At 33.2% G+C, this 21,773-nt stretch overlaps 1 protein-coding gene across 2 annotated transcripts in view; it reads right to left on the reverse strand.

Annotated features, from left to right (window-relative positions):
• RFX3 (regulatory factor X3) overlaps window positions 1-21,773 on the reverse strand; it is a 284,384-nt gene that overhangs the window by 92,559 nt on the left and 170,052 nt on the right. For both annotated transcript variants that reach the window (XM_069474175.1, XM_069474176.1), the window contains one exon: window positions 9,992-10,250. In XM_069474175.1, the coding sequence (XP_069330276.1) occupies window positions 9,992-10,250 (259 nt within the window). The remainder of the gene's footprint in view (window positions 1-9,991; window positions 10,251-21,773) is intronic.

Below are 21,773 nucleotides of genomic sequence, written 5' to 3' on the forward strand. Positions count from 1 at the left end.
TGAGAGATTCAGAACAAGCTGTACTTTTCAATCCTTAAAATTTTTCTAAGATACCCAGAAAAACACCTAGCCAACTTTGTTATTCATGTCCTCTTGGACCAGAAAAGTAGCTAAAGACAAAATCTTAATCTTACACACTAAGTAGGCATTTAGAGAAAAGAAGTTTTAGATCTTACAAATGTTCAATTATAGGAAATATTTTCACCGATAACTTTACGACATACAGAGAAAAATTTAAATTATTATGCTTTCAACCTGAAGTTTTGGCAATTTTGCACCACCTCAAATTATTGTGAGCATTTTGATAGAGAAAAAACCATTTGGATAAAACCCTGTATAAACTGAAAGTGTTCTGAAAACATTTGATTTGTTTAAATTGGGATGGTGGGCTGAAATTAAGACTATCTTCTTGGACTTCCTTTGAGTATTCTGAGACATCAACTGCAGAAGCACTTGGTGGCTAGAACTACCCTTCAGGAATCTGCTGGGTTAGAATTAGGTACTAGGATTCAAACTCAAACTTACATTTTCAAATGGTCCCTGCCCTTTGCAATTTATTCGGAGTACTAGAACATTTTCACGTTGTAATTAGTAAAACAGATTTGCTCAAAGTGTGGCCCTAGACCAGCATTTTCAGTAACACCTGGGTGCTTGTTAGAAATGCCAAGTATGGGGCCCTTGCCCACACTGACTGAATCAAAAGGGTGAGATCCAGTGATGTGCTCCAGAACATGCACACTCAAGTTTGAGGACCATTGCAATAAAACATGATCAAAATCTTATTTCTTTACCAGAGTCTCACTGCAATTACTACTTACGGGAGTATAAGTAGGTAGGTAAAGGGTATGCCTACAATGGTGCCAGCTAACTCTATTTAAAGGGTGATTTTGCAGTCTAAGTATTATTTGGATTTGTGCCTCTCTTTCACTCTCTTGCTACCCAACCCTACCCAACCTTTAGGCTATTTTGAACTTATATTAGTAACATTATCAGAAAATAAGCACGATTTTGGTGAATCTAAAATTAACCAATTTATAACAGATTAACATTTGTGATTTAATAAATAATATGGTAAGAGATGTTGAAACTAACCACTTCAAGGAAGTCTGTAGGCTATTTGTGGATTTTGATTTTTTGCCTTGGAGGATTACGTACATTCCAGTGCTGGAACTAGCTCCATTAGCCCATATTGTAAACCTTTATGTTCACAGAAGCACAGTGCCTGGTCAATAGTGATTGCTCAATAAGTGTTTGAGAGAGTGAGTGACTAAAGAAAATAATCCAGACTCGAAATACATGAATACAAATACAAAACATTCACTTTTTCATTCCAAAATATTGAATAAGAATGGCCCTAAGAATTTCAATTAAATTTAATGCCAGTTTTCATTGTCTAAACTTTCAACATTCTAATAAAGGAGGGCTTTAAATGAAACCTAGGATCAAGGTTTAATTTGAATCCTGACACCTCCTAGATAAATTGGGCACATAAAGAAGGGGTTGTTTGACCTACATGCATTTGGGGACTATGACCAAATAGATATATTTTATAATCATTAAGAGATTGCCAGAGATTGTTGAAAATAACAAATTACATTTTTTGAATGAATAATATATTCATACACCTCCCACCTTTTTTTCTTCATGCATCTTTCTAAAGATATCTTTGTGCTTATATAAGACTATACAAATGTATGTTTCTATTTACAAACACACACAACTACCCCTTGCTTTTGCACTTAAAAATGTTTTAGAGCTCTTTCCATATCAGTATCTATATCTGTCTATATGCTACTTCACTCTATTCAAAGGCTATATAAAATTCCACAAAATGCACTAAAATGTATTTAACTATTTCCCTGCTGATGTACAATTAGGCATTTTCCAATCTTTTTCCATTATAACTCTATAATGAATATAGTTGTCTATAGCATTTCCTATATATAAAAGTATCATCAGTAGGATAAATTTCTAGAAGTAGATTCACTGGGTCAAAAGATACGTGGATTTTCAATTTTAATTAAAATTTCCACATTGCTCTCTGATCCTTAGCTAATTTAGATTCCCATCAATAATGATTGAGAATGTCCATTTCCTTCCATATTTGCCAAGGCTTACTAACTCACTCCTTCAGTTTTGCCCGTATGGGAGATGAAAGTGTCTTTGCAGTTTATTTTTCATTTCCTTTTCATTGGACTGCCTGTTCATGTACTTTCCCCATTTTGGGTCCTTTTTTTTTTCTTATGGAGTGGTCTATATATTTAAAAAAATTAGTCCTTTGAATATAATGTCTCAAAACTTTATGCTAGTTTGTTGCTTCCCCATTGCCTTTGTTTATTGTGGTTTTTGTTACGCAGAATATTTTCACTTTTATGTAATTGAGTTTATCAATATTTTCTTTATAGCTTCTGGATTTTATATCACGCTTCCCACTCTAAGAGAATAATAAAACACATTCTTCCATCCAAGTGAAATTAATTTTGGTTTAAGGAGTAATGTATGAAGCCAATCTAATTTTCTTTTCCTTCTTTTCTTTCTTATTTTTTAGAGGTGGTGTCTTGCTCTGTTGCCCACGCTGTTGTCTCAATGGTGTAATCGTAGCTCACTGTAATCTGGACCTCCTGGGCTCAAGGGACCATCCTGCCTCAGCCCCCCAATTAGCTAGGACTACAGGCATGAGCCAATATACCCAACTAAGTTTTTAATTTTTTTTTTTTTGTGGAGATGGGGGTTTTGCTATGTTGCCCAGGCTGGTCTCAAACTCCTAGCAATTTTCTTTTATAAATGGGTTATTCAGTTGTTCCAAATATCACTTACTGATAATCCATCACTTCTCCACTGACTTCTCCACCTTTATCATAGATTATATTCCTGTATGTGTTTGGTCTATTTATGTTCTCTAGTCTTTTCATATGCCTAGACAATTGTTTTCATTATTATAATTTTGTAATGTTTTAATAGGTGATAGGCTGTTTCCTCCCATCCCACCCTTCATCATTTTCCTTTTTACAAAAATTTTCTATGCTATCCTTGCATGTTTATTTACATAAAGTCTTTCCTGTAAAAGAAAAAATCTATTAGTATTTTGGTTGAGATTATGTTGAAATATTTTAAATTAATTTAGTGAGATTCAATGCTTGATACTGAAATTTCATATTCAAAAATATGGTATGCCTTTCCAATTATTCACGTTTCCTTTTGTGTTCCTCAGAAACTTTAAAAAATTTTAGTTAGCAGCTGGATCTTGCACACATATTGTTAGTTTACTGCCAGGTATTTTTTTATTTTATTATAAACGAGATCTTTGCTTGCATTGTATTTTCTAACTACTGTTGTTTGCATCTACAAACACTATTGGTTTCTTTGTATATTAATTTTGTACTCTGTCACCTTACTAAATTGTCTTATTTGTTATAGTTTTCATTTGGTTCTCTATGATTTTTATTAAGCACACAATTATATCATCTACAAGTTCTTACCTCTTTACCACCTTTCTATTTTTATATTTTATTTCCTTCTCTTGCCTAACTGCATCTTTCCAGTAGTTTTGAAAGCACAATTAAAAATCACATCTTCCTTTCTTATGAGACAGATGGGAAAGTCACTAAAACTTACAGTGATTAAATTTAAAATGAATGTGTAAAAATTGTTTCTAACAGTCTGTAGTTAGATTACAAAATTCCCAGCCCATGAAATTTACTGCCACCAAAGTTACAATCAAACACCACCACTAGATTTTAAAAGAAATCAGATAATTCTGATTGTAAATCAGAATTGTAAATGCAATTGTAGTTATATGTGCTAAGAAAGTGGTAATCGAATCACATGCTTTTAAAGATAAACTAATACGCGTAGGGACATGGAAAAATTCCCTCTCATTACAGAACTGAGAATTGGTCATACACATTGTGTCACATTTTCTTCCATTAAATTAAAGACATGGGCCAGTAAAAGATGCAGTGTTAAGTCTTCATGGGTCTAATATTGACTCACGCATAACTTAGAGACTATAGTGTATTTTAATTTGCCACCAATGCATTTTATATTTTATGTAGATTACCTGATATCCATGAGTGAAGCATACAATTAGTGGGGTTTTTTTCCTTTAAAACTTATGATAGTTCTGAACTACTAAACTAATTTGAAATTTGCTTTGTAAATATAAGGATCTACGAGACATAGCTTACTTTCGTATTTATGAGTAGAATTTACGAACATCCTTAAACCTTCCTAACCCAGATTTTGTATGAAACAGAATCTTGCTATTTCTGGCATGTTCCCATATACTTGTGTTCTGAGATGCTGTTTCAGTATGAAATAGCTAAAAAATAAACTAATTCACTATTATATTTTGCTTTAAAAATTCAGGGGAATTCACTGGTTATGCTCATGAAAGACTGAAGGACGCTGTCATTCTGTTTGTCTTAACCTTCCAGTTTATCAAGATTTCTAGGAGTGGAATGTCTTACAGCTTTAACGGTAAAATTACTGGCTCCAGATCTTATCAGCTTCAAGGCTGGAGCAGTGGGGAACTGATTGACAGCTGAATGGAATATAGATGAAGTGATGGAGACTACAAGTCACTCAAAGTCCCATCTTATTAAGGGCTTTGAAAATGAGGTCCCAGAACCTTCAGTCAATTTACGATTTAGTGCAGGAAGCAGAGGATTCGAGGTACTCTGTCTGATGAGTTTTATTTGAGGGATCAGGTTGGCCTATGGAAAACGGGACGTAGGAAAACAGAAAATGCTAAGATCATAATGGAGATACATGCTTCTGCCAAAATAAGTGGAGAGTTTTTTTTTTTAATTATTGAGGCTAATTGGAAGATAAAATTATTTTAACTAGAAATCCCTATTCTTGTAATATAAAATAAAAACTATGATTTATAATAATTTATGTACATTTCTAACTTAGAAAAATTATTTTCTTCCAAGCATACCTTCACATATGATAACTAAACAGAAGTTTTCATCCCAGTTGACTATATTGCTTTCCTATTTCTGCATAGCCATAACCAATAATCCACCAAATTTTATTACTTTAACATTTTTTCCCCCCGGTAAGGTAGATGGGCAATTGAGCTCCTTCTAATATAATCATTTCCCTTAAATATAAGAAAGTCCTTCAAGTACTGATATGTAAAAAAAACTCTAAGATATACTGTTAGGTGAAAAAAAAAAGCATGATGCGGTATTTTTGTTATCATTTCTGTTAAAAAATGGGAGACGGAGAGAAGATATGTCTATTCTGGTTGAATATGCATAGACTATTTCTAGAATGATACTTAAAGAACTTTGTAAGATTGGTTGCCTCTAAGGAAGAGAACTGGGGAACAGGGGTGAAAGAGAGAGCACTTCCTCTTATTTTCTGAATGTACAACTTAAGAATGTAAATTGATTCATATAAATAAATTAATAAAAATTTTAAAGTAAAACAAATGGCCATTGGTAGCATACTAGCAAAAGAATAAGTCACCAAAATTATTTTCTGGAGAGCTAACCATACTGATCTTCTTAGAAAAAGCATTTCCTTACACAAAATTCATAAACATGTAAAGCCAAGAATAAAGAAAAAAAAGCATCTATAATCCTTAAATGAATTTTAACTTTCCATAAATTATGTAAGTTAGAGCAAACTTTTACTTATATAGTGGCAGATGGACATTCACATTTTTGTCCAAATAATTAAAAGAAATTATAATATTTTATATTAATCAAAAGAGGTGGAAATAAGAATATTATTTTCATCAACACACTTTCCTTGTGCCTCTTGCTGAGATCTAATTTTAGCAAGAGCCTGTTAACATATATAATTACTAAATGTATATAAATAAAGCTGTTAAAATTAGCTTTCATATCATAGTTTCAAAAACGATTACTATATTCTTATCTAGTTATGAAGAAAAAAATTCCATAAATAACCATTTAATTATAAGAATACAAATATTATTTTATGAAAGAGTGAATAAGTAAAGCTTCTGAAAGCAAATTGCTAAGTATTGCATAGTATTATATAAGAGAAACTTATGTTGTGGTGAGCACACAAAAAATAATTACATTCACAAATTTTGGATCTTCAAATGTAAATTGTGTTCAGGTTCCAAAACTCTATAATCCCATAAATGTTATGATTATACAGAAAATAATAAAAATTCATTAGAGTTTCAAATGAATAAAGACATATAGGGAAACATTATGTTGATATAGTTAGAAGGAAGGTATATAATAAGTTCGAAGTTTTAACTGTAGCCAACACTTGTACCTTAATGTTCATGTGCTACTGAACACTGTGCCTCTTTACTGACATTGTGCCTACTTATTAACAATAAATAGATCACTAACATTGATGAAATTTAAAACATTTATTCAAGTTGTAACTTAGCTGAATTCATATCCAATGATAATTCAACAAAAATGTTATAAAATCTTTCTGAAAATTGCTATTTAATATTATCAGCAGGAAATGCCTTTTAAATGTGTAATGTGTGCATATTTATATAAGTAAAAACATATGTATACATATACATACATATAGAATTTATAAACACATGGACTCTATAGACCAAGTAAAAGAACACAGTAAGTAAAAGAAGAAATAGTATTTTGACTAAATCTGAATATTGATAGTTTGTGCCATAATATATTCATCATATAAAAGTTAATTTCCTACCATAATATTTTGAAAAATGTTGACATTTCCATGTACCTTGAAAACTAAAAATTTTACAATGCATAAGCCAAAAATGAAATACTAAAACAGCTTTTATACAAAATTTTTTTTCCTTTAAAGTTACAAAAATATATCATGTGCTCAAATAAAAATTCTCCTTAATGATTCAGAGAGCCTTCTAGTATAAGAAAAATGGTTTTAGGTTTTATATTGAATATTAGATTAAGTAAGAAAACGCTTCAAGTGTTAATCATTTATTTTTCTTAGTAGTGGCTTCAATTTCAAATCATTAACTGTTTTTGATTAGCATATCTTGAGAAATTGATTTGCATTCTGGGGTGAGCTTTTCTTTGTGGGAATTTTAAATGAAAGTATTTCTGTACAGATACAGGTCAAATATAAGAGAGAGTTAAGGCAATTATTCTGAGAACCAGAGCAGGAAACTTTGCTAGCCACGAACTGAGTAAAAGTGTTTGATTTGTGCTGTTCCCAAGTAAGCACACTTAACTAGTTTCATATCGAATGAATTAACTGACTATACATTTCACTTCCTTTAATGACATGGCACCTACTTAAAAAATTTTGATTTCTAGGAGTCAAAACAACCAAAAATCTAAGATTAAGTTTTCTAACATTTGCAAGAGGTGGATGTTAGGAAATCTTAAATAGGTTTCACGGCACTTAAACTTTGTTAATTTTACTATAGTAACAGATGTGAAATTGTAAACTGAGAATCACAACCTCGCTGTGACTCAAGCAGATGAAGATCTTAAGCATGATTGAGAAGAGGATCTAAATCAAATATACTTTTTTGTAATAAATGGAAGGTAATATAATAAACAAAGCAGAGGTATATTTAGATAGGTACACCACTGTCAATATGGGCTTTGGTGAGAGCAGCTTGTGATTTTTCCAAACAAAATTTATCTTTGTATTTCACTTTTTATACTCCTTTTGTTAAAAAAAGGAAATTTTCTTGTAAAAAAAGAAAACGAAACTCAAAAAAGGAAAAAAACACTTCAAACATTATTTTTATCCTTAACAAAACCTCAAATATGAATGTTTTTAAGTATAAGCTTAGTATGTACAATTGATATTATGAATTAGTGTTTTTAAATAGTTTTCAACTATTCCCAGTTGTTATACTTCAGTTATTTTATGTGTTTCTTTTACCAATTAATATAATAAAAATCATACATCAAATCTATGTAATGGATAGCCTAAGGAGTAATGTCACCTTTCATACCTATAGAGAAACCAAACTGTGTCCCTTACCCAATAAAAACCGAATCATCAAACTATAAAATACACCCTGTTAATGTTTGCAACTGCATTTACATGAGCTGGGACAATGTGGTTAATTTAGTGATAAAACTAGTAAATTTAGTAAACCCAAATCCAGCTGATGAGGGTATTTTCAGGTAGCAGAAGTCAGTGTGAAGGCATGAAGGAATGCCTAGAGAAGGTGAGGTAGAAAAGGGATGGAGTTTGGAAGGATGGTATCTCAGCACAAGAGAGACTAGATGAAATGAAAGTGGGAAAGGACACACAGGCCCCATTTTCCAGTTTTTCTAAGGCCTTTGGTAAGTGGCAACTATTTTCTTTTTCACTGAAAATGACTCTCTATGTGGCCTTCATTAGAAGTGAAATAAAATACTGGTACCCCTTCCTACCTCTTTTCCTTTTATTGTAAAGATATAGTTATTTTTACATCTAGAATATTTTATAATTCCTTTATAAATATTATGATTTTAAAGCTAAGAGGAAATAATTTAGTCTAACGAACACCTTATTTTATTGATAAAGGAACTGAGGTCCAGAGAAGCTGTGATTTATTAGTGACAACTCCCTTTAGTTTCTAATCTACATAAATATACTGGTGACTAAAAAGTCTAGAAATACTATACTTAATATTATTAAAAGCATGAGACAAATACACACATAGGAAATATTCCAAAATCACAAAGAAAAAATTACAAAATGGAATGTTCCACTCAGAACAGCTAGTCATCTGTTCTGATGTTAGTAACAAATAGTGAATTGAAAATAAAAGGTTTTAAAAAATGCATTAGGGAAAAGGCACTGGATGATGAAAGTATGAACACATGTAATTACTACAAATACACAAAGTATATACAAAGTACTTACCAAGTACATATGATATCCTGGAGAAAATCCATAAAATGAGAAATATAAAGCCTCTCATATTATTATTTTCTCCCAAATTTATATCTACCTCTATTTCATTACAAGAACAAACTATGTGGTAAGGTAATGAGAAAGGGGTACATCCACTTAATGCAAATCCCCAGCACCCTTTTATATGAAACATATAAAATCTACTCCATTGCTGCTTTAGCTGTGGCTCTAAATGACCATTCTCTCTCATATGCTTGGTTAAGATGAAAATGGGAAGTTCAGGTTACAGAGTTGGACAATATCAAATGCCATATAACTTTCTATGACTATTTCTATGACATCATTTCAACACATTAAAATACAGTGTGTCAAAATAAATATGCTTATTAAATTTTAAAAACCTGAAAACTCAAATATGCAAGTGTGTTTCTAAAATATTATTTGCTCATAGCTATGATCAGAGCCAATGCAAATATTTTTCATCTGAATCACCTATAGCATTGCTTCCCAAAGTGTCTCTCTGGTGGAATGCAACATGACTTCACATATGGCACATAGGTAAACATTTTTAATTTTAATATTTCAGTATTGATTTCAATATGTACTAGAAAAATATTACACATGGTTTTCTATTTTAAAAGTGAGTCAATTTTTAAATACATTAAGTAAATAGTACAAGTGGCATGTGAATATGGTGAAACTTAAATGTCTAAGGTTTGGGAAGTGCTACCTTACATAACGTAACTTCTCTGGGGATCAGCGAGCATAAATATTACTGTTAGAAGACGCGGAAATTTCAGACTAAATTTTATTTTATTCTCTATATTACTGCTTGGCTGGATTTTATCTCATAAAGTAAGCATAATATTAAAGTAAGTTCTTTCAGTAGAAATGTAAAGTATTTTACTGAATATAAAGGAAAAATGCTTATTAAAATCAGCAGCTTAATTTCCCATTAAAAAATAAAAACTTTCTAATTCACTTAATTAGAGGGCATATATATCAGTAACATTCTGCACAATACTATATATGGTACATTCTACAAAATGAAGCAACTAAAGCTGCTTAACACATTCTTGCCCCACTCTAACCTCTGTTGTCCTTTTTGCTCTACAGAGGAAAATGTTCAATAGAGGCTACCTAGAAGCTAAATTAAACAGATAAAAACTCAAATACTTACTGTCGCTGGGGAGGCCCGAGTTGTGTGTGTCACTGAGTGACCAGAATTCTCCATTGAATTGCCAATCAGGTAGGTTCCTCCAGAGCTGCTGATGAGTTGTCCTCCTGTGACGCCCATCTGAATCCCACCAGTACCCACCATGCTGTGGGATGAGACCACAGTAGTCACCTGTGCGGAACTCCCTTGAGTATCAAAGTAATTCCCTCCAGTGTTTTGGCTGTACATCTGCGTTTCGGTGTAAGGATAAGTTGTTGTCCGGCTTTAGAAAAAGAAGAAAAAAGAAGAAATTTACTAGCTTATTTACATGATCTTATTAAATTTTTTCTCAAGTGAATATATTTAAAATATATTGGTTAGTTTAGCCTTTGGAATATGGCGAGTTTGGCATTCTGCATGAAATGTCATGCCCAGAAATAATAGTTCAATTTATTTTCCAAATTAAAGGTACATTTCTTTAATAAGTACCTCCACTAGTTTCTGTACTTTAGAGCTTTTGCTCTCTACTGGTGCCTACCTTCAGCATATAAATAAGCTTAGGTCCTTTCCCTCCAATACATCTTGCTGAGCAACTTCTTCAACTGCATATAAAACTTCCTACAAACCCCAGTTTTAAAAAAGCTGGATCTGGAATGACTAGGAGCTGACAAGTCAACTACTCACGCTACTTCACATTCCTAGGTGATTCACAATAAACCTCCATGACTAAGGTAGCTTGCATGGATCTCTTACCACCATAAGGATCTTCAGCAAACAGTTTATTCACCTTGGACCCTAAATCCCTACTTAGTATCTCTCTCCTCCTTCACACTCAAGCTTCTCCTTTATGAGATGACAATGCCACCTCTCCACATCCTCACTTTCTACTTCCCAACAACTGCAGTCAAGCTTCTGCCCTTAGCCTTTTACTGAAACTACTTTTAATAGGTCACTTGTGACCAAATCTAAATAACAAGTTAAAAGGCTCCTGTCATTCCTTATCTTTTTTGACTTATCTATAGTATGACATTGTTGATCACTCCATGTTACCCTGTCCCTTCTTTTTCTGTTCTGATTAAGCTCATTTATTTTTCATTTTCAATTGATTTTTTTAACTTTTTATTTTGAAATACTTTCTAAGCTCACAAGAAGTTAGAAAAATATACAGAGAGATAGAATATACTTTATTTTAAAAAATCAAATACCAAATTTAAATTTCCAGTTCTTTCGCTATTCTTTTCAACTCTGCCTCCCAGAGCTAGTCACTCCTGACAGTTTGGTATGTATGTTTTCAGACATTTCCTATACATATATTAAGGTCTCTGCCTTAATCTCTCTTGTCCCTTAGTTTAGTCTATGGCACGTCTTTTCCCCTATTTGCTTTTTCACCATAACATCTCAAGAACCTTTTAGAGTCTCCATTTTTCTAGCACTTCAAATATTGGTATTTTTCTGAGGTTTCTATTTTTAGCTCTTATTTTTATTTAGACCACAGACCTCTACACTACATACAGTACTATATGACCATATACATGCTCTTAGTAAACAATCTTATATAGGTTGATATCACTGCTCTCTTTACTTTCTAGTTATACTTTAAGAATATTAAATGTGAGTTTCTAACAGCCAACTGGTTATCTCTACTAGGAACCCCCATGATATATGGGAACCTCTTAATGTAAAATTTAACATATGATGAGATTCTTTCTCCCTCTTGTTCTTTATTCTATTAGTATACTCCCCCTCTCAGTTGAGGGCAGCACTACCATCCTCAGGTTTGGAAATCATTGCCAACTCTTCCCTCACTTAGACTAACACAAATCACTGAGCCTTGTTAATTCTATCTTCTAAGTAATTTTCCAGTTCCTTCCATTCTCATATACCCTTCCTTAACTCATAGTGTTCTCTATTATACAGGTGAGCATCCCTTATCCAAAATGCCTGGGACTAGAAGTGTTTCATATATCTCATTTTTTTGGATTTTGGAATATTTGCATATACATGATGAGATACCTTGGGGATGGGACGCAATTCTAAACATGAAATTTATTTATATTTCATATATACCTTATATACATAGCCTGAAGGTAATTTTATATGATATTTTTAATAATTTTGTACATGAGGCAAAGTTTGTATACAATGAACCATCAGAAAGCAAAGGTGTCACTACCACATGTTGGTGCTCAAAAAGTTTCAAATTTTCGGGCATTTTGGATTTGGATTTTCAGATTAGAGATACTCAACCTGTAATTGCCTTCTAATTGATTTTCCTTCCTCTACTCAAGCGTTCTTCCAATATATTTCCAGCTTTGCTGCCAGGAGAATATTTTAAAATGCAAATATGAAATCAAGACTTGCTAAAAAATCTTTCCATTATTCTCTCATCTTCAAAAAAATTCAAAACCCTTGACCACCTTACATAACCGTCAGGGACTGGTGTCTACATAATCTCCAGACATGGTACTAGCCATGTTCTCAAATGCTTTCCTCACTCATACCATATTGACCATTTTGCTGGTCCCCTCAAAGTGCCATTTTCTCTTGCTTCTCCAGTTTGCTATATCAGGTTTTCTCCACCTGGAGGGCCTTTGCATTTTTCTTCAATCCCCTTTCTTTGTCCTAATCATCCTTAAACTCTCAGCACAAGTTCCTTATCTCAGAATTATTTTCTGCATTCTTTTCCCTCCATGGTCACCCCTCACAGGGCTATTTTATGTTTTATTCTCTGTACTTTCCTACCACCCTTTGCATTCCTGAAACACAGCTTTCAATATGCTTATTGTTAATTTTCTCATGTCTTCATATTCCCATGAAATTATGTTTCACTCCCGTCAGTCGTCTCAACACAACACAGTTGCTGGTACATAGCAGGTACACTAAATAGTCAGCAAATAAAAATACTTAAAAAGATATTGGACATAATAGCAGATTCGTGAATTTATATATCACAAATACTTGTTAATGCATGAGAAACTATGTCAAACCATTCTAAGATTTTTCTGTTTAATTTAAAACAGGTAGTTTTAACCCATTATAAATTATACTTATAATGTAATTTGTAATATAATTTTTAGTAACATAATGATAGCGTTCTGAAAGTATTCCATACTGAGTAAAAAGCCCTTTCTAGAAAGAGCCACAGCAGATCCAGGTATAAATTTTAGTTTGGAGTGACAACAGAAACAACTCCATATGCAACATTTTTTTACAGATAGAAAAGTGCCATTTAAAATACATATACAATTCTTCCCATCATTGCTTTATTTCCCAACTGGAAATCTCATTTATTTATTTATTTTTTGGCTTACATAGTCAATAAAATAAAACAGCCATGTTGATGTCAAATTTAGATAAAAAGAGAAATGAGGTCATTCTAATTTATGTCCACTGAATATGACAGTGGCCCCATTGAACAGTGTTTATAATAATGCAATCTGATGTTGGTATTTAAGGATAATCAAATAAGTTGTACAAATGGATAGGACAATAAATACTTTGACAGATGAAGGACATGGTGCCCCTTTTCCTTTTCACAGCCCAAGCTGGATGATTAAGTATGCCCCCTACTAGTAAGTAGATTTCACAAATAAAACATATAAATACAGCTAATGATAGCTAATATTTACTGACCATTTACTATGCAACAGGCACTATTCCATGTGCTTTTCAGGTATTAACTCATTTAATCTTCATCACAACTTTATGAGAAAGGTACTGTTATAATTCCTATTTCACACTCAAGGTGAATAACTGAAGTTTAAAAAGGTTAAGTTTGTGTAAAGCACACAGCCGGTGAATCATGGATTTGGAATCTCAACTCAGCCTATGCTTTCAACCATTATATCACATAACAAGAACTTAACCTTTTATGTATGTCCATGATATAAATCAACCAACAAGTACTAGGAAATAGCTCTAACAGGGATAGGGACCATATGAACTTCCTGTTGCTATTTGAGATTTCCTTACACCTTATCTCACTGTTTGCTAGCACCACAATATTCCCCATTCTTACCCAGAATGGGATCTGCAGATGATGTAATTGTAAAGAAGGAGTGATGAAAAATGCAGGACTATTTCAGAGGGTATTTACCACCACATGCTTAAATTTTATAAGTTCTTTGATCATGGAAGTTGCTACTGCCTCATAAGAAAAACATCCCAAGAGATTTAAATCACCCCATCTTTTGGATATTCCCTCTTTATATAATTATTCTTAGTGAACAAGAGTAATGCAAACAAACACATCACAGATATTTAAAATCTATATATAGCCCTCAAGTCAGTATGAAAATATGGTGGCAAAAAACAAGCTACTTTAATTTTCATGCTTCCTTCTAGCTGGAGATAATTCATGAGCTAGAAAATGACCAAAGGGCAGGAAAAGGGAGAAAGCCACTAGAGAGTATGTCCAATCCATAAATTTTCCCCATTATTCAATCATGTCCCATGAAACTGTGGAAAAGGCTTGGCTACTGCATAATACACACTGGAGTAAAGACTGGCAATTTCTAGGGGGTGAAAAAGACACAATTATATGAGGAACTGAAGTGTCATGAATTGTCTGAATTTGGTTTTAACAAAAATATACTTGCAGTAGGAAATGGGGAAGTCTTTTAAACACTGGGTTGAGTAATAGAGGCAGATTATAATATCCTTAGCCATTGTTTGTTAAAGCTAAGAAGGCAAGCATTAACCCATGTGTTGGAGTCCCTGGAGCCAGAGCCAAGGTCGAGCATAGGTTAACTCCTAAAGGTCTTTTCCATTTCTGAATACTCTAAGCTCCTGAAAGAATACTGACGAATTTATTTTTAAAAAAGAAGCACCAATAGCAAAGATAAATAGTTATTTTTTAGGTACTAGAAATAGACTCTCTAATTCTGATACCTCAGATCAGCTTGTCTTTTATATTGTATACTAAATACATTCTTCATATGAGTTATTGCTTGCACACTATTTTCCCCAGAAATTTCTAAAACATATGCTCAAGAAAATTATTCAATTTTTGGCATATCAGATTGAAAGCGGCTAACTATTTCTGGACTGTACATTCCTGAAATAGCTAAATTCCCAAGCAATTCTGTGCACATTTAAAAGATACTGCTGTGTTCATTTTGTTTGTTCTATTTTGATTACCATAGACTAAGTCACAAAAATAATGTGTCATATTATTTTGTCATTTCTATAGCAGAAATATTTCCATTGTTCTGCATATGTATCAGTAATGAATGTGAACACATAGATATATGTCTACTTGCTGACAGAGGCTTCTTCATAGCTGACTCTATTATAAGGTTCTATGTAAATGTCAGGACTCTGATCCACTGAATTCAGTAAATTAGTACTGTTTGTACCCCATCATGCCTTAGCATATACCTTGGCTAAGTATGGCCCTGAATATTCCCTATTTACTTATTCACTAAGATGATTATGTCAATTTATCTTAGCTATAACCAATTTTTCTGTTTTCTTTGCCTTCAGGTGTCTTATCCACAAGTCCAGATAAACTATGTATCTCTAAATTATGTGTTTTATATTTTACCAAGGTTTTTAATATCTTCCCACCAATAAGCTTGTCACTATAAAATCAAGAAATGGTATGAAAGTGATAAATTAAGGAAATAAAATAGCTTGTAAATCTCACACCATAAATTGTATTATGAAGATAGAATATAGTTATGGTGATCATTATAATATTTTACATATTATATTGTTTAATATAAACATTGAAAATTAAAACATGAAAAGCTATACAACAGTACAATGTTTTATTGTTTTTAGGCCACTCTGTACATATTCTTTTAACATATATTTACTAAGCATCTATTCTGGCTCCAAGAAGAAAAGGAACCACACAGACATAACCTTTACTGTCATAGGAGCTGCATAACATAATGGGTAATGGGCAAAAACAAGAAAGGAAATAAGATAATTATAAATTTTCCTAGGTGCTATGAAAGAAAAAAACAGAATATTAAAACAATAAATAGGAAGGAGCACATTAGATAGTATAGTCAATAAATGTTATCCCTGAAGGAGAGATATTTAGACTGAAACTAAAAGATGAAAAGGAGTCAGCCCTGTGGAAAACAAGAAGAATAATATATTAGGAAGAGAGTACAAAAACTCTCACAACACAGTACACAACACAGGAAAAAGGCACAAAATGAAAAAGATCCTGGTATTTAGAAAGAAATCAAGTCTAGAGTACCCTGGATATAACAAATGAGAAGGATATTAGAAAGAAATGAGGTTAAAAAGGAGATAAAAACCAAACGTGCAGGCAGTGTAAACAAATTTTTTTCTTTAAACTGTGGGTCATGATCCAGCAGAGGGTCATAAAATAAATTTTAATAGGTTACAACAGCATTAAAAAAAAGAAACAGACTAGACAACATACATCACTGCATATTACACCTACTTAGAATAACTATTTTTAGAAATTTTTGTTTCTGTCATACACAGTATATATACTTAAATGGTGTGTGTGTGTGCATGCATGTGCGCACCCAGGTGTGTGTGTATTTATGAGTATAAAATGTATGTCTAACTTTCTCACTGTGGATGGTAGTTTAAAATGCTTGAAAGCCATTGTCATGGACTACGGCAAAGATCACAGCAAGTGATCTTACTTCTCCACGTCTTACTTTCCCCACCTGTAGAAGTGAGGTAATAATTCTTAACCTGTATTGTTCACTTGGAAGTGGACCCGTGTAGTGGTCCACTTGGCAGGTGTCTCAGCGTGGTGATAGTAATACATGTCTGAATGGACTAAGCTGAGGAAATAAGTAACTAAAGGCAGCCAGAAATGAACAACTTTTTAAATAATTTTGAAAAGTTTGAGAGCACAAGAGAGGCATTTGAAAACTAGAAGAAATGTTTTTAAGAGATAGGAGATACATTATCTCACTTAATCCACATGAAGTGAGCCATACAGGTTAGGAATTGCTACCCTACTTTTATAGATGGGGAAAGCAAGACGTGGAGAGGTAAAATCACTTGCTTTGGGGATGATACTGATAGTAAGATGATTATGAAGGACGACTAGAGCTCAGCTCTGGACAGACCTCAGGTCCAGTGCTCTTTCTATTGTTTTATGCTGGCTCTGTTGGCATTTCACAAAGAGAAAAGTGTACACGTTGCCAAATAAACTGGATTTAAAGAGGCATAGCAAATTAAAATTTTCTTAGAAAACTCATTATGTAGTTGAGGAAAGCAAGCATTTGTTTTGGAAAAGGGTAAAAACTGGCCCTCCACTTTTTCTTTTGATTTTATCTCTAAGGACTTGGAAGAGAAAGTATTCTTTGGTTTTTGGAGAAATTTAGTAAAGATTTTACTTGATGAACATACACTCCATGCCAAAAAGCACATCTACGAATTGGACAGGAAAATTTCTTCCACGATTATTCAAACAGTAGAAAGAAGGCTAGACACTCTACTTTCAATGTCCAGTGGTGGCACTGACTCTTTTCCAATTAAATATTAACTTCAAAGTGCCAAATGGATAAAAGTGGAACATGCTCGAGTTGAGGGGGGACACAGAGGACAGACCAGTCTGTTTCTCCTCTTCCCACCTATATAGCCACCTCTGAGACTTTCCATCCAACCCAGAACTCTAAGACTCCACAGGACAGTCAGATAATAAATAATTAAGTGACTGATTCTGTCAGTCAGTCGGTCAACAGATAATTACTGAGTATCTTTCAGGTCCCATATTGTATAACAGATAATATATATTTTGTAATATTGAATAAAACTGACACAGTCACTATCCATATAGGATTTAAAATTCATTAACTCAAGGGCACTATTAATACCCTAAAAACTTAGTCAATACTTTTAAGTTTTGTGATTTATGGCCAGAAAGACCTATATCCTATTTTCTGCCTAGGATTCTAGTCCCTTTTTATCATGCTGAAGAGTCACTGGGTCATTATAGTAGAGATACTTGCAGGAATTTTCGTTTGTTACACAGCATCTGAACCCCCTATGTTTGTACAATGCCTCAACTTGTGAATGTTGGTGGAGGACAAATCTCACTTCCAACTATAACAGCTCCGAAAACTAGATAATGGCTTTTTCAACCTCCCTTACAAACAGGCCAGAGGAAATCAACTCGGGGCTCAAATAATCAGAAGTACTTGCCCTAAATAGGCAGTTAGTGGCACAAAGCAATAGGAACAGCAGCATGAGTGAGAGCCAAACCCAGTTTTCATAAGCAGCAGGTCCAGTAGGCAGGGCCAGTCTCCAGGGGGAGTGATGGCAGGTAGTGCTCAGGGTGGCTGCGGTGGCATGGGGTCCTTTCTGGACTAACTCTGCACTGTGGTGTTTTCTATGGTCTGGATGCAGCCCAACATCACTCGTGTCTGCCTTTTTCCAGCCTGATTCTCCAGACTTCTTGGAAATTCTGTGAGTCACAAATATCTTTCAAGAAATTTTTTGTTTTTCTTAAATAGGCCAGAGTTGGTTTCTGTTGCTTGAAACCAAGAACTTCTGCCTAAAACAGTTTTCCATTATGAAGTTTTTATGTGGGTCTCTAAAGCCCTGCAAAGAAATACCTACATTATTGGGAATCTTCAACAAATTGTATTCATGTAGTATATATCTCTGGCTGCCCAGCATGTACTACTTATTTGAGTTTTGAAATAGATATTCTCTTGAACACCCCAAGTCAGACTGAAGGCAAGAGATATACCAGCAAAGTGACGTGTATATTTTGTGAAAGACACCAAAAGGAAAACAGCACTTGAGAAAAGAATTTAAGTGACCTGACATTTAACCTCTTATTATGACATAAGAATAAAAATAATAGATTAAACATAAAATAATAAATAGTACTGAATACCACTAATAAAACATTTGCCTTCATTTAAATTCAGAAGACATACTTATTTCTGCTGACTTCAACTGCTATAACAATAAGTAAAAAATAAAAGCGTTTATTAAGTTGTTGCCATGCCTATTAGGGAAGAAATGCAAGAATGAATGTCAAAAGTCAGTAATACTTCTTGTAATTACTAATTGCGTTTTCTCCTTCATATGCAGTATTTTCATTACTATACATGTTGATAATGTATAGAGTATTAGAATAATAACTTTAATTTATATCATTCTATGATGATTACATGTAAGGATATCTGCACATTTATACTTTACTTTGCATTTAAATTCTTTATTTCTGTATGGTAAAGCAGTGGTGTCATACTTTAGTGTGTATCAGAATCACCTAGAGGGCTTGTCAAAACACAGATAGCTGGGTCCCACCCCCAAAGTTCCTCATTCAGCAGAACTAGACTCGATACCAAAAGCTGGCATTTCTCACAAGTCCTCAGGGGATGTCAATGCTGCTGATCTGGGGAACACACTTTGAGAACCACTGTGCCAAAGGATACTAAAAATGTGAAGTCCAACTTTCACAAGAACAAAGGGAAAAAAGTGCTGTTTTAGCACTAATAATTCTTTCAGTGTATTTGGGTTTTTAAAAAAGTCCAAGTCTACAGTTATAAAAGGAGTTTTATATTCTGTGGCAGCTGCTCATGACATTACCAAAATTTCCATTGCTATAATTGTTTTTGAAACATACCAGAAAGATACACATAATAAATACATATATGAGTCACTTGCCCTGACAATAGAGGTCAGAGAAGTGAATATGGACTTAAATCAACTTTGGCAGAAATGACAATATAAAGGATTTAACCCAGAGTCACTGACACAAATTTATAAACAAGAAAAACTGAGTAACCATATATATGGGCATAAGTTTTAAAACGTTTTCCACCAGAAAAAAAAAATAACAACAAAATAAATAGCAAAGCTGTGTGAAAGCCCCATCAGCAGCATCTCAATTCAGTTTCATTCACTTTTCCCTGTGTACTTAAAACTACCAAGTGTGCCTCCTGTTATTAAATGCTTTTTTTATAATGCTTTTTTAATAAATTCTTTGTTTAATTCACTCAACAAATATAGATTGAGCACTTATCATGTATTAGAGAGAGAATGGGGAATAAACAAACAAGGTCCCTGCCCACATGAAGCTTACATTTTAGTGGGGGAAAGATAAATGATAGATAAGTCACAAATAGTCAAGAGAATGACAGATAGTCATAGTGTTGTGGAATAAATGCTCCCTTAGATAATACTAGGGAACCATACACCAATATGATTCTGGAGCTAAGGCCATAGAAAACTTACTTGCTAACAGTAAGAATGAGGAGGAGCCATTAAGGTAGGAAGGAAAAAGAAAAATATAGAGTTAGAGAAGCCAAAAAGAAGCGATTTAAAAAAAGATTCAAGAATAGAGTGGTTGACTGGTTGATGGCTAGAGATTAAATAAATTTAATCTAGAAGAACATCTGTTAGATTAAACAACCAAAGGTCATCCATGACACTAATAAGAGCAATGTTATGGTAATGTGGAGAAGAAAGCAAGCTTGGAAGGGGCTGAAGAACATGTGGTCAATCCTGAGAGGTTTTAATCTGAAAACAAAGGGAGAAATAAAGCACTTGTTACAGATGGATTTTGTCAAGTGGGACTTTTTAAAATAGATGAAAGCAGCTAAAGCATTTATGTATGTCGTTGAGGCCAAGAAGGGTGCTAAATCCAGGCAAATAGGTGGTATGTCCACACTCAAAGCCAGGCACACTACTAAACTGAAGGCAATTTGGGGCTTTGGAGTATCCCTGAGAGGCAAGTCTATTTATTCTGAGTGCTTCTGAGGGCCAGGCTAAGACTTGTTGGTGCTGTCCTCTAGAATCTTCTGGTAATTACAAAGCTCAACCTTTGGGAAATAGCCTTAGATCTCATATAGATAGGGAACTTTAGCCTCTTTTTAAGGCATAATACTGTGATTCTCAACCTTTTAAAATGCATGCCTCCAACAAAGATTTTTCAATCTTGCTTCTAAATATTTGTCCCAGCAGAGATTTTTAACAAGCTTTACTTTTGCCACTAGTTTTACAAGAGTAACTATACTAAAAGTGAATATATTTTTCAGACAATGCAAATTACATGGCTTCCCACCCCCTCATTACTCCTTCTTCCTGAACCTGACCTGATTATTAAATAATGTTTTAAACTATTAATCCCCATTTTACAGATTAGGAAATCTAGGTGCAAATGTGTTATTTGCCTGAAGGTATACAACTAGTTAGTAAGAGAAATAATGCTTGAATAAGGGTTTTTTAGTTCATTTTAGAAAATTAATAACACAACTTGATTTTAAACCTAAAAAAGCATATGTGTATCTCTTTCATTTCTTCTTTTCTTACAAAAAGAGAGGGAGGAGAAGAAAAATTAAGTATCTAAACTCTTTCAAGTGTTATCATGTAGAACTGTTCTGGATGTCAATCTACTGGATGTGAAAGTATCACAGAAAAAATTGCCCTTAATATGGCATCTTTTAGTTCTATTAATGGAGAATAATAAAAAGGTATAGAAATATGGCAGTCAAATAATGATTCTCTAGAAAGCTATTTATTTAAAACATTTAATGTTGAAAAATTATTAAATATGGACTTTTCTACACATTTAGGAATATCCAATATGTTCTATATTCACAAAATAATTTTCACTATAAAATGTAAGATGGGATTTAAAAAAATGAAAAGCAATTCACATGAAAAAACAGACTCTTCGTCTTTAAGAATCAGCCATTTAAAAAAATCACAAGTTTAATTATTATTTATCCACAATCAGATATACAACAATATAACAGTATTAAGTATAATATGTAATACAATTTTTTTGTGCTTTTTTTTGTAATCAGCCAGCCTTACTTCCCTAATCCCTCAAATAACTGAG

This window comes from Eulemur rufifrons, chromosome 7, assembly GCF_041146395.1.
Source record: "Eulemur rufifrons isolate Redbay chromosome 7, OSU_ERuf_1, whole genome shotgun sequence".
NCBI lineage: Eukaryota > Metazoa > Chordata > Mammalia > Primates > Lemuridae > Eulemur > Eulemur rufifrons.